Raw genomic sequence first — 12,366 nt, 5'->3', positions numbered from 1 at the left:
CCAAAGACTCTGAATCTACTTGGATCCATGGTGCAGAATTACTTTGGGTCCCGCACGATGGCATCTGTCAAATTCAGTCCTACCCCGAATTCCAGTGCCACCCTAGCTTCAGAGACACCACACACAGGTGCTCTGTGGGACAGGTTGTGCCCAAGCCAAGGGTTTTAGGAGTGACTGTGGTGGACAGTCTTAGCTCCATGGTGCTAGAAGGAAGCCAGGTCATTTGGTTTGGGCAGATGGAAGGAACATTTCACCTTCCTACATGTCCCAATCATGTGGTAGGCCCAGAGCAGAGCCAGAGGGGAAAGATAAGGGCAGGGGTGGGGGGTGGAGGCTAGAAAACTGTCCTCTGGAAGGGGAGAAGCTGCCAGAGCTTCTGTGAAGAACAGAAGTATGTCTGGGGCCCCGGAGAGATAGCTTAGGGGTAGGGCTTTTGCCTGGCATGCAGCTGATTCAGGACGATGGTGGTTTGAATCCCAGCATCCCATATGGTCCCCTTGCCTGCCAGGAGCAATTTCTAAACGAAGAGCCAAGATTAGCCCCTGAGTGCTGCTGGGTATAATCCAAAAACCAGATAAAAAGAAAAACGTGTGGAAAGTGTGGCTGGGAGCTGAGGGACATGGGGCAGGCAGGATCCCAGCCCTCCCACAGCTACCCCGCTCACCCAGTGCCATAGCAACAGTGTTGACCAACAGGTCAAGGACAGCATGGGGTGGGGCGGGTGCATTTCAGAAGGAGCCTCCTCCTCTTGCAGGAGTCACAGTGAGCCTTGGGAAGAGGAGGTGCACCTAATAGTTTATCAGGCCACGGGGCCAGAGCAGTGGTGCAGTGGAAGGGCTTTTGCCTTGCATGCGGCTGACCTAGGACGGACCATGGTTCATTCTTCTGGCATCCCATATGGTCCTCCAAAATAGGAGCGATTTCTGAGTGCATAACCAGGAGTAACCCCTGAGCATCACTGGATGTGGCCCAGAAACAAAACAAAACAAACCAACAAAACAGGCCTGGGATGAGGGCCAACCTAGGGAGCCAGTGTATGGGGAGGTGACAGAAAAATTAGATTGAACGAACTGTCCTTTAAAGGCCTGGCCTTTATCCTGAGGGGTCAGAGTGATAGCACAGCAGGGAGGGCATTTGGGCATTTGCCTTGCATACTGCTGATCCAGGTTCAATCTGCAGCATCCTATATGGTTCCCATGCCTGGCCAGGAATGATTTCTGAGTGCAGAGCCAGGAGCAACCCCTGAGTGCTTCTGGGTGTGGCCCAAAACGAATCACACCAAATGCCAAAGTGGTTGCTATGGACAGGCCCGAAGACAGCCCCATTGTCTTAACACTCAAACTCCAAGCCTGAGTCCCCAAGTTTGATCCACGGAACTGTGTGCAGTCAGGGCAGTGGCCCCAGGGAGCATGTGTGTGCACCTCCAGGGACACCTAAATGCCCCCCCCCACATACACATGGGGGGGATGGCCCAGCAGAGGCCACAGTTCTGATGAACAAGACTGAAACCGCATCCCTCGTCACAGCCACAGCAAAGGGATAATCTGCAAAGAATGAGACGCCAGTATTTAAAATAAAGAAGACAGCTGGGCGGGGCCCAGAGAGATAGCACAGTGGCGTTTGCCTTGCAAGCAGCCAATCCAGGACCAAAGGTGGTTGGTTCGAATCCTGGTGTCCCATGTGGTCCCCCGTGCCTGCCAGGAGTAACCACTGAGCATCGCCAGGTGTGGCCCAAAAACCAAAACCAAAACAAAACAAAACAAAAGAAGACAGCTGGGCAATAGCACAGTGGAATGGGCATTTACCTTGCATGTGGCCAACCCAGGTTTGATCCCTGACATCCCATATGGTCCCCTGAGCCTGCCAGAAGTGGTTTCTAAGCACAAAGCTAGGAATAACCTCTGAGCACTTCTGGGTGTGGCCCCAAAACCAAAAAAGAGCACTTGCTTTGCAAATAGCTGGACTATGTTCAGTCCTCAGAATTCCCCTGAGCCCCACTGGGAGTGACCCCTGAGCACTGCCTGGTGTGGTCCAAAATCCAACAAATTAATACTTCGGGCTGAAGCGATAGTACAGCAAGGAGGGCATTTGTCTTGCATGCAGCCCACCCAAGTTTGATCCCCGACATCCCATGGGGTCTGTTTGAGCACTGCCAGGAATGATTCCTGAGCACAGAACAAGGAGTAACCCCTGACCACAGACAGCCAATGTGGCCCCAAACCCCAAAATAAACAATACTCGACGAGCGAGGGCCTAGTGCCGAGTTTGAACCATGGAGCCACACAGCAAAGAAATACCAGCAAGCTTGGCTGCTGCCTTAGTTTTTGACCCTCTGTAGGTTCCTGTGATAAGTTTGAGGTCATTATTATTTGGGTTTGGGGGGGATCACTCCTGGTTAAGAAGATCCAGTGATGCCGGGGCTCAAACATAGAGCTCCGACTCATAAACCTGCTGTGTGTAGGTCATGTCTTGCCCCTGGCACAATGAGATCAACTTTGTGCTCACTCAAACTGCCCCTAAGGTCGTCGCCACCAACCTCCCCCCACTTGCACAGTGCTCAGGAGGACAAGGAAGGCCTAGGCTTGCTTGAGGGTGGGGTGGGGTATCTGTGCTTGGAGCAGGCTTCGCTCCACCCCTCCTAGGCTCTGGGGTCTCATGTCCCCAGGTTGAAGCCAGATCCCTGGACTGTTGCCCTCTGTGTTGGCGCAGCGCACACCCCCAGACAGCAGAGAGCACTGGGGACTGGACTGCCTGGCAGAGACGCACGAAAATGCTTCAGTGAGGTCTAGCTGTCAGCACTAGAGATTGGGGCGCTGGAATATCGGGTGAGAGTGAGGCCGAGGGACCCCACCTGTCAGCTACAGAAGAACCTCGAAGGCCTCCCTGTGTGAGACGCCCACTCTATTCTTGCATGCCCGCTGCCGAACTGGCAGGAGCTCTGGAGGAATTTTTTTTCCTAGGGCATGGAAGAGAAGGAGTAGTAGACAAAAGCACTTGACTATTCTTGGGTCTTCGCCACCTCCTTAGGAGCAGGGCTGGGGGGGCCCTGATGACCCTGTGACAGATGGGGGCCAGGTACTGTCTCCCCATAAGCCTCTGAGCGGTAGATATGAGTGGGAACTCAGGGGGAGGCACCGTGTGCCGGGCTTTGGCTCCTCCCAGGCTTCCTGCGCTGCCAGGATTCTTAGGGGTACTACATCTCAGTGGGAAGCCCCCACCCCCCCCCCGAGCATAAAATCAACTCAGCCCTTGATTCCGGTGGCTTATGACAAGCTGGTGAGGCAGAGGGAGTGTAAGAATCCCCCAAATGAACATCCCTTGCAGGAATTCGCAGCCAAATTGTGTGTGTGTGTGTGTGTGTGTGTGTGTGTGTGTGTATAAGTGTAAGAGTCCCCCAAATGAGCATCCCTTGCAGTATGTGTGTGTGTGTATAAGTGTAAGAATCCCCCAAATGAGCATCCCTTGCAGTAATTCTCAGCCAAATTGTGTGTGTGTGTGTGTGTGTGTGTGTGTGTGTGTGTGTGTGTGTGTAAAGGCACCCCAAAGGCATTCGTTGATTTGTACTTTCCCAGGCCGCAACAGAAGATTAAATCATGGCATGAAAAGTGCATATGTCTAGGGCAGGAAATAAAGGAGAAAAAGCAATGACTCCAGCAATACCCAAGCACCAAACCAACTCTGTAGACAACCCTGAAAGCCAGCCAGTATTTTGTGGGGGGAGTGGGGGTCCCTTCTCTTCCCAGCCGCCTCTGCAGGCTTTGATAAACCCACCCAGGGATGTGGTCCCGGGGAATAGGTGGAGATGAAGTTTCCAGCCTCCTGCCCTGCTTTCTTTATTCTGGTTTTTGTTTTGTAGGGTTTTGTTTTGTTGACTTTGGGGCCACACCCAGCAATGTTCAGGGCTGACTCCTGGCTTTCTGCACTCAGGAATCAATCAATCCTGGGTGCTTGGGGGGACCCTATGGGATGCTGAGGTGTGTGGGATGGGCAGGGGATGGAACTGAGTCGGCCAAGTGCAAGACAAGCACCCTCCCCGCTTTGGTGCTATTGCTACAGGTTCAACTTTTTGCTTGAACAAGTTTTTGCTGGGCCCAAAACTGTCCCCTTTCTAAGCCTCAGTTCGTCCATCTGTAAAAAATGAGGGCTTTACTCTTTGAGGAATGATTCTGAAAGCTCCCAAAGCCGCAGCTGAGAGAAGGCAGAAAGGGCAAAAGGCTCTGTGGAGGGGTCTGCAGGCCCCGAATTCCGTCTAATCCGCAAAGAAATGGGAAGGAAGGTCCTCAGGGTCGGGATGGGGGTGGGTAGGAGGGGGGCAGGAAACTCCCAGAGCGCAAATGACAGCGCCCCAACCTCCCCGAACCCCATCACAACCTAATAAATGGGCCACAGCCGGGCTGAGGGTTCGAGCGCTTTGGCACCGGGGCCTGAACCCCCTCCCTGGTAGGGCGCCCTCCCTTTTCGGACACCCCACAGCCATCTCCCAACCAACCAGCCCCTGGCATGCTTTGACCTGGCTTGTCCAAAAAATCGGCGTTAGGCTCGCGGAGCGCCCCGATACGTGAGTACCTTCGTTCGCCCCGGCGGGTTCGGATCCCGGAGGCGGGGTGGGCAGGGGTGGGGTCTGCTGATTGTTAGGCCGGTGCCATAGCAATGGGCCACGTGGCAGCACCCCCCACACACCCCTATTGCCCAGCCCTGAACTGTAGGTTCCCTGGGAGGGGCGAGAAGATGCAAGCCGGGCTCAGGGGTCCCTCCCCAGAACTCTTCTTTCCAATGGGGAAACTGAGGCCCAGTGAGGCAAGCTAGGCTTGGAGCACTCCCGCCCAATGGGATCTCCAGAAGTCTCGGGGTAGAGGGGGGCCTGACATGCCTTCTAGGGTGCAGCGGGCTGTTTGGGCACCAAGGGGGTCCTGGGAGCCAGAGCTGCACCTGCAGGAGCCCCGCGGGGCCGCGGCGGGGCTTTGGGGCCGGGCCCGGTGGAGGCGACTGCGGCGTGCGCTGATGACGCTTTGCAGGACGCGTTGCCACAGCGACCTGGACCGGGTGCCCAGAGTTTCGTGATGGAGGAGAGCGAACAGACTCCCCTGGACAGAGACGTCAATAAGTTGCTCATCGCCTCTCAGCCGCTGTCGGGCGGTATAGACGCCAGCACAGCCCCGCACCGCATCCCCGCAGACATGCTCCAGTACGGAGAGGAGAACAACATTTTCGAGATGATGCAGGTGACAGCACCCCTTGTTTCCCCCATGTCCCCTGCCTTAAAGAACCCCTGGGTGGGAAGACACACACCCCACCCCACCCCAGGATCCGGGAGCAGCAGGAAGGAGAGTGCATAGACTTCTGCCAGCTCCAGGCTGGGGGTTTTTGAACGAACCTCTGCTTTTTCTCTACTGGGAAATGCTGGGGTACAAGAGGAGGCCCCTTCCCTGTGCCCTGTGAGGTTCTGAGCTGGTTCCAGCCCAAGTCGTATTGACCGAGGCCAAGCAGGGTTCATACTGGTCACTGACTTCTCTTGACCCTGCCTGGAGGCCCCTCGGCTGATCTGCGGATATGGAGGAGCAGGTCTCTAGAACCCTTGCACTGCATGTGCCCCTGGGTCTGAACCCACAGTCTGAAACAAGCTTCCATTTCTCCTGCAACACCCTCCCCGGGACTTTTGCAAAATGCTCTTCACTACGAGGAAGAGTTGTGAGGGGCTAAGGTGGCTGCAAAAAAAAAAGAAAAAGAAAAAAGAAAAAAATGTCTACTGCATTTAGGAGTCTGGGGCCTAAGGGGTAGATGCGCCCCGGGAGGGCACACTGCATCTGCCATGCAGGACCTGGGGTGCCAGGCACAACCCCAGAGATTTGTAACCTGAGGGCAGCCCTTTGTGGCTGGATTCCTTCCCCTTGTCCCTGGTCATGTTACAGTATTTACAGGCCACAGTGATAAGTAGACAGGACATTTGCTTTACACAGGTCTCTGGGTTTGATCCCCAGCATTTCATATGATTTCCCAGAGCATTGCTAGGAATGATTCCTGAGCACAAAATTAGGAGTAATCCCTGAGCACTGCCAAATGTGACCCAAAAGAAAGAACAAATAAAACTTTGGGTCAGAACAATTGCACAGCAGTGAGGGTGTTTGCCTTGCACATGGCTGATCGAGCTCTATCCCTGGTATCCCATATGATCTCTGAGGCCATCTTGAACACAGAGTCAGGAGTAATCCCTAAGCACTGCCAGTTGTGGTCCCCAAAACAGAAAAACAAAAATAAGGTGCAAGGAACAGTGTCTCTCGTTGAGGAAACAACCTTTGCTAAGACTTTGAGGCAAGCCTGAACACATATTGGGAGTAGCGCCTAGAGACACTGGCCTGGGAAGCAAAGCGAAGGACACTGGGGCTGCTGTTTTGAAGCAAAGGACCCTCATGGACCTCTCCAGCCACTGCATGCAGCCCATCCCGCAGGCCTTTCCTCAGGGGGATCCCTAAAGAAGCCAGCAGGGGACAGGCTGAGCCCCCAGTCCCAGGCATGGTGGGTGGGCCAGGGAGAAAGCTCTGGCCTGTGTATCCTAGGGATGGCAATGCTGGGCCCTGAACCTGAGTCTGTTGTCTGCAGCCATTTTGTTGTTGGTTTGGGGCCACATCTGGCAGTGCTCAGGGGTTACTCCAGGGGTTACTCCTGGCTCTGTGCTCAGGAATCACTCCAGGCAGTGCTGGTGCTGAGGGGACATATGGGGTGCTGGGGCTCGAACCAAAGTTAGCCACATACAAGTCCAGTGTCCTCTGCATTGCACTGTTGCTGCGGCCCTGCCTTTAGCTGTTAACCCCCTCATCTCTGCAGTCCCTGCTGGAGCAGCTGCTGATCTACCAGCCCTCAGAGCCCATCCAGTTCATGATCAGCCACCTGCAGCTCAACAATGACAGCGGTGAGCAGGAGCCTCCTCTAATCACTACCATCCAAGGGTCTGGGCTTGGGGAAGGGTCCACCACCAGGGTGGGAGTTCTTGACACATATTACACATGGAGCCTGAACTACTCACCCACACTACACACACAGAACCTGAACTATACACCCACACATCACACACAGAGCCTGGACATCACACACACAGCCTGTATTACACACAGCACATATTATATGCAGTGTCCGTGTTATACTCATCTCATAATACACATGTGCCTATATTACACACATCACATACCTTGCTGTGTCACCCCACATGAAACATATTCTATATGGAGTCTTGGAACCTCAGGGTACTTTGTCTGTTCCTGGACTGTGCATCTCGCTCCTGTAGAGGTCCTGGGAACCCAGACCCTCTACTTTCACTGAACCCCAATGCACCCTCCAAGACCTCACATTCAAGGGCTCCCAGGCCCTCTCCCTGTGCTATGCCTGGACCCCCTCTTCCTGTCCCTGGAGGTGTTTGTTCCACCACCTTCACTCCTCCATGGGGCTTAGAGTCACATTCCCTCCCCATTTCTTGTAAGGTGTGGGCAGCCTTGGGTGCATCCCCATGTGAGGCTCCCTGGGGGGAAGTATAGTGGAAGCCTCATACACCAATCCTGGGGGAATTGGGGAACAAGGATCTGAAAGCAAGGCCAAGTTTAGGGAGATAAAGGGTTCAGAAACTTCCACACAAACTCTCTGCAAGCAGGAAAAGATACTTGCAGGCAGACAGACTAGCTGTAGGGCCAAAACCCAAAAGAAGTCCCTGACCCAATGATTCAGGACCACCCCCATGGGTGGAGAACAGGTAGGGTAGGGGGCCAATCCAGAGGTACTTACTGCCCAGGAGGGACAAGCACATGCAAAGAAGAAATATCCTGAATAAAGTAAGATGATTACTCCAACAGGAAGGAAGCCAAAGTCGGGAGAACCCCTGGGGTGTCCCCTAGGGCAGGAACAGATGCAAGGACTTGAACCCAGCCGTGGGCCTCTCCAATGCCCTGCTCCCAGCACGACAGGCAGCGGCCTGTGCCCCCAGAAGTAGAAGAGACTCCAGAGACTGCATAGTGATATGGGGTGTGTGGGAGCACTTATGGGAGGGCATGGTTTCCTGGATCAAGTGAGTGAGACAGAGAGCAGTTGGTATGAAGTGTGCTTTTACAGCTGCCCGAATGAGGCTCGTTTCTCACAAACATTTGTTATGAGGAAGCAGAGTATTAGAGCTGGTACCTGGGGGGCTGCTTGGGAATTTTCCATTGGCTGATTGTGAGGTCTCAGCAGACTCCACAGTGTTGGGAGACCCCCCCCCTTGCTTTGAAGTGCAGGAGACACTCATCACTTCCAGCAGCAACAGCAGCAGCCTTTTTCTTTTTTTTTTTTTTTTGGTTTTTGGGCCACACCCGGTAACGCTCAGGGGTTACTCCTGGCTATGCGCTCAGAAGTTGCTCCTGGCTTGGGGGACCATATGGGACACCGGGGGATTGAACCGGGGTCCGTCCAAGGCTAGCGCAGGCAAGGCAGGCACCTTACCTTTAGCGCCACCGCCCGGCCCCATCAGCAGCCTTTTCTGGTGCTAATAAATGATACCTCACCCGGAGCAATAGCATAGTGGGGAGAGCCTTTGCCTTGCATGTAGCCTTCCCAGGTTCAATCCCCAGCATCCCATATGGCCTCCCAAGACAACCAGGAGTGATTTCTGAGCACAAGACCAGGAGTATCCCCCTGAGTGCCACCGGGTGTGGCCGTAATCCCCCACCCCAAGCAGATGCCTTGTCAAGGATGAAAGGCCCAGACCCTAGTACATCCAGGGTCTGTATATGTAGGAGTGAGGGGGGGGGGAGGTCAGTACTATCTGCTCCCTCAGTTCCCAAGGGGGGACACTGGGTTTGCTGATGGAGTCCAGAATAAGGAGTCTCTCAGCAGCTGGTGAGCCCCAGGGCTTGGGCTTCATCCCAAGTGCTTCTGGGATGACGCCCCTGTCCCTGGATCTCATAGGCCAAACTCGGGATGACAGCAGGTGTGGGGGGACACAACATGTGAGTTGTGAGCCCCTGTCACATGCACCTCCTCCATTGGACCCTCCTGTGGACCTCACCTGACTCCATTTCTAGGTGTAGCCAGTAGGGTTGTTCTGGGCCTTGCCTAGTTTTCCTTCCCCCCCATCAAAAGACAGTGTCCCCCCACACACACACCAGGATCTCCAGCATCCAGGCAGATGTATGCTGGCTCTCAACCCTGTAGGGCTGGCTTTGAGGTGCACAGAACTTGGGGCCTGGTCCTCCTGAGGGCCTGACTTGGGGCCTCGTTCCTGGACAGGTATCCTGGCTGCCCGCCTGGCCTTTGAAGAAGGCCTTTCTTCCTCAGGCCTACTAGGGTGCAGAAATGGGGGAGATTCCGTGGTCACAGAGGGCTGAGGGGCTCCAAGTCAGCCGGGTCCCCTGTGGCTTGTAGCGGTACCAGACTGGCCAAAACGGCCAGTGGAGTGGAAACCCAGCATCCAGAGACCAAAGCGAGGGTTCTTGGCCACACAAGAGAGCCGAGGGAGAGTCCTGAACACAGCAGCCTATGGGGGTCCACCCTGAAGGGGCAGCACAGGTGGTGGGAAGTAGGAAACGGGAGTCCTCTGTCCCGCCTCTGGGATAGCAAAGTCCAATTCAGCCCAGATTTCCCAACCCTGCTACATCCTATCTTCCTGAGAAGCCCCTAGAAGGGATTAGGCACAGGCAGACAGTCCCTAGTGTGTGAGGTTGAGTCACCCCTCAGCTCCCCAGGGTGCAGTTTGTGCAGATACAGCCCCAGAGGACATAGCAGGTGGCGCATGACCAGCGAGTGTCCTGCACTTCTGGCCCCTCAGGCATGCAGGGGCCTCAGATTTGGACTGTTCTTGGCCATCGACTCCCAGGGCCAGCAGTCAATCCCTGGACCTGCCTTAGGCCAGGACTAACACCAGGTCCCACTTCCTTGCCTCAACCCCAGACAGGCACGTTGGGCCGGGTTGTGAGGCTGGGGACTTACTGCCCAGGAGGGACAAGCACATGCAAAGAAGAAATATCCTGAATAAAGTAAGATGATTACTCCAACAGGAAGGAAGCCAGAGTCAGGAGAACCCCTGGGGTGTCCCCTAGGGCAGGAACAGATACAAGGACTTGAACCCAGCCGTGGGCCTCTCCAATGCCCTGCTCCCAGCACGACAGGCAGTGGCCTGTGCCCCCAGAAGTAGAGGAGACTCCAGAGACTGGAGTCCATTTGCACAGAAATCCCCCCTATTTGAAAGCACAGACTTTCCTGTCCTGGGTTTTATAAATCCAGACTCTCCCCCATTCTTTTCTCTCTATAACATGATGGGGAATCCAGTTTGCTAAATAAAAAGGCATAAATATGAAGGGAGGAAAAACAAATAAAAGCTTTGAGGTTGGATTTACATAAAATCCAGCTTTATTTGAGCGCCTGCTTGGAGACAAAGGCCCTTTTTAAGATGCTTTATGGCTTTTGAAGTTCCAATTGTTCCGGATATTTATGACGTGAGCAAATGAGTCTCCGTGTCCGTGTTCCTGCGGAGAGAGAGGAATGAACGGGCTCAGTCATCACTTACCCTCTCTCTCAACACGGGGGCCCTGTCAGTGGGGAGTCGCCTTACAAACAGCCATGTCACTGTTCAGAAAATGAAGTCTGAGGCGGGCAGAAATTCGCAGGCCGCTGATGGGGGTCGCTTTGTCACACCGATGGGTGACAGTCTCATCTTTTCCTTCCGCAGTGCCGAAGATTGTAATATTAGGGCCACCGGCTTCAGGGAAAACCACAATTGTAAGTGCGCTCCCATGAAATAGGTAATACCACAATTCCTCTCCGGTTTCGTGGCGCACTTTGGCCCCTTTCCTGGTTGCTTCGTTCTGTTCCCGTGGAAGGGGCATATGGCCAAATGTTGCTCCAGAACCAGGCCCTCCCCAATCTTTCCCACCTTCCTGGAAAAGTCCTGGGGCTCTGTTCCTTACCCCCCCCCCACACACACACACACATACACAGTCTGCTTACCCTAGTAACAGGCTGAGGCCTTTTTCTAGAAGGAACATGGGGCTCCCTCACTTGGAATGTAGGAGGGAAACTTCAGTCATCTGATGCTGGGAACTTCAGCCAATGCAGGAGACCCTGCTGTGCCCCAGAAACACTAATTTACAGGGTCCCTCCACTGGTCTTAAAGCAGGGCATCTGCCCCTCAGCTTCTGCTGCCCCACCTCCAGACCCTTTGTTCTGGTGGGTTGACTGTGGCTTTAGCTTCTTCCTTCCTTTCTCCTTTTTCCTTCCTTCCCTCTTGCCTTTCCTCCTCCTTCCCTCCTTTTCTTCTATTTTCTTCTTTCCTCTCTTCCTAACTTCCTTCTTTCTTTCTTTTTCTTTCTTTCTTTCTTTCTTTCTTTCTTTCTTTCTTTCTTTCTTTCTTTCTTTCTTTCTTTCTTTCTTTCTCTCTTTCTTTCTTTCTCTTTCTTCTTTCTTTCTTTCTTTCCTTTCTTTCTTTCTTTCTCTCTCTTTCTTTCTTTCTTTCTTTCTTTCTTTCTTTCTTTCTTTCTTTCTTTCTTTCTTTCTTTCTTTCTTTCTTTCTTTCTTTTCTTTCTTTCCTTCTTTCTTTCTCTTTCACTCTTTCTTTCCTTTCTTTCCCACCTTCCCTTCCTTCCCTCCCTCCTTCCCTCCCTCCCTCCCTCCCCTTCCTTCCTCCCTTCCTTCCCACCCTCCCTCCCTCCCCACCCCCAGCCCTCCCTCTCTCCCTCCCTCCCTCCCTCCCTCCCTCCCTCCCTCCCTCCCTCCCTCCCTTCCTTCCTTCCTTCCTTCCTTCCTTCCTTCCTTCCTTCCTTCCTTCCTTCCTTCCTTCCTTCCTTCCTTCCTTCCCTCCCTCCCTCCCCACCCCCAGTGGTGCTCAGGGTTTACTCCTGCTCTGTATTCAGTGTTGTATTCAGACGTGTATTCAGTGATGTATTCAGACATCACTCCTTGGCAGGACTGAGGGGATCCCATGGGGTGCCATGGATTAGACCCGAGACAACCATATGCAAAGCCAGCGCTGTTCCACTGTGCCCTCACTCTGGGCCCTGCTTTCCTCCATTTGAACTGTTGCAGCCACTATGGCTTTGGCAAGCAGTGCCTGAAAGCCAGGCCCTGGACTCTGACAGCAGTGTCCATACCACGACTGTCTGGGGTGCCTCTTCTAAGTCTGCTGCTTCAGTTGGAGTGTGAACTGGGGGTTCTTCGGGGTTGCATCACTGGACCCTTGCAGTGTCTCCTTGCATGCCTGCTGGCCATAGTGCCAGCTCCTGTGTTTGTGATGATCAGAGTTCAACAGAGAAAGACCTGACCTCTACCCCAGGCACCACTCCAGGCACCAGCAGGGGAGGGAGAGACACAAATGACACTAGTGGTCAAGGTCCAGGGCTACCTAAACAGCCTCTT

The 12,366-nt window shown here is 53.9% G+C and overlaps 1 protein-coding gene across 1 annotated transcript in view; it reads left to right on the top strand.

Moving 5' to 3' along the window:
- The first annotated feature begins 5,058 nt into the window (after positions 1-5,058).
- AK8 (adenylate kinase 8) overlaps positions 5,059-12,366 on the top strand; it is a 78,317-nt gene continuing 71,009 nt past the window's right edge. The window contains exons 1-3 of the mRNA XM_049774109.1: positions 5,059-5,222; positions 6,823-6,907; positions 10,685-10,734. Of these exons, the coding sequence (XP_049630066.1) occupies positions 5,061-5,222; positions 6,823-6,907; positions 10,685-10,734 (297 nt within the window). The 5' untranslated portion in view covers positions 5,059-5,060. The remainder of the gene's footprint in view (positions 5,223-6,822; positions 6,908-10,684; positions 10,735-12,366) is intronic.

Source organism: Suncus etruscus, chromosome 5, assembly GCF_024139225.1.
Source record: "Suncus etruscus isolate mSunEtr1 chromosome 5, mSunEtr1.pri.cur, whole genome shotgun sequence".
Taxonomy (NCBI): Eukaryota; Metazoa; Chordata; class Mammalia; order Eulipotyphla; family Soricidae; genus Suncus; species Suncus etruscus.
Note: the sequence above shows the minus strand (reverse complement) of the source record. Positions and strands in the feature narration are given on the sequence as shown.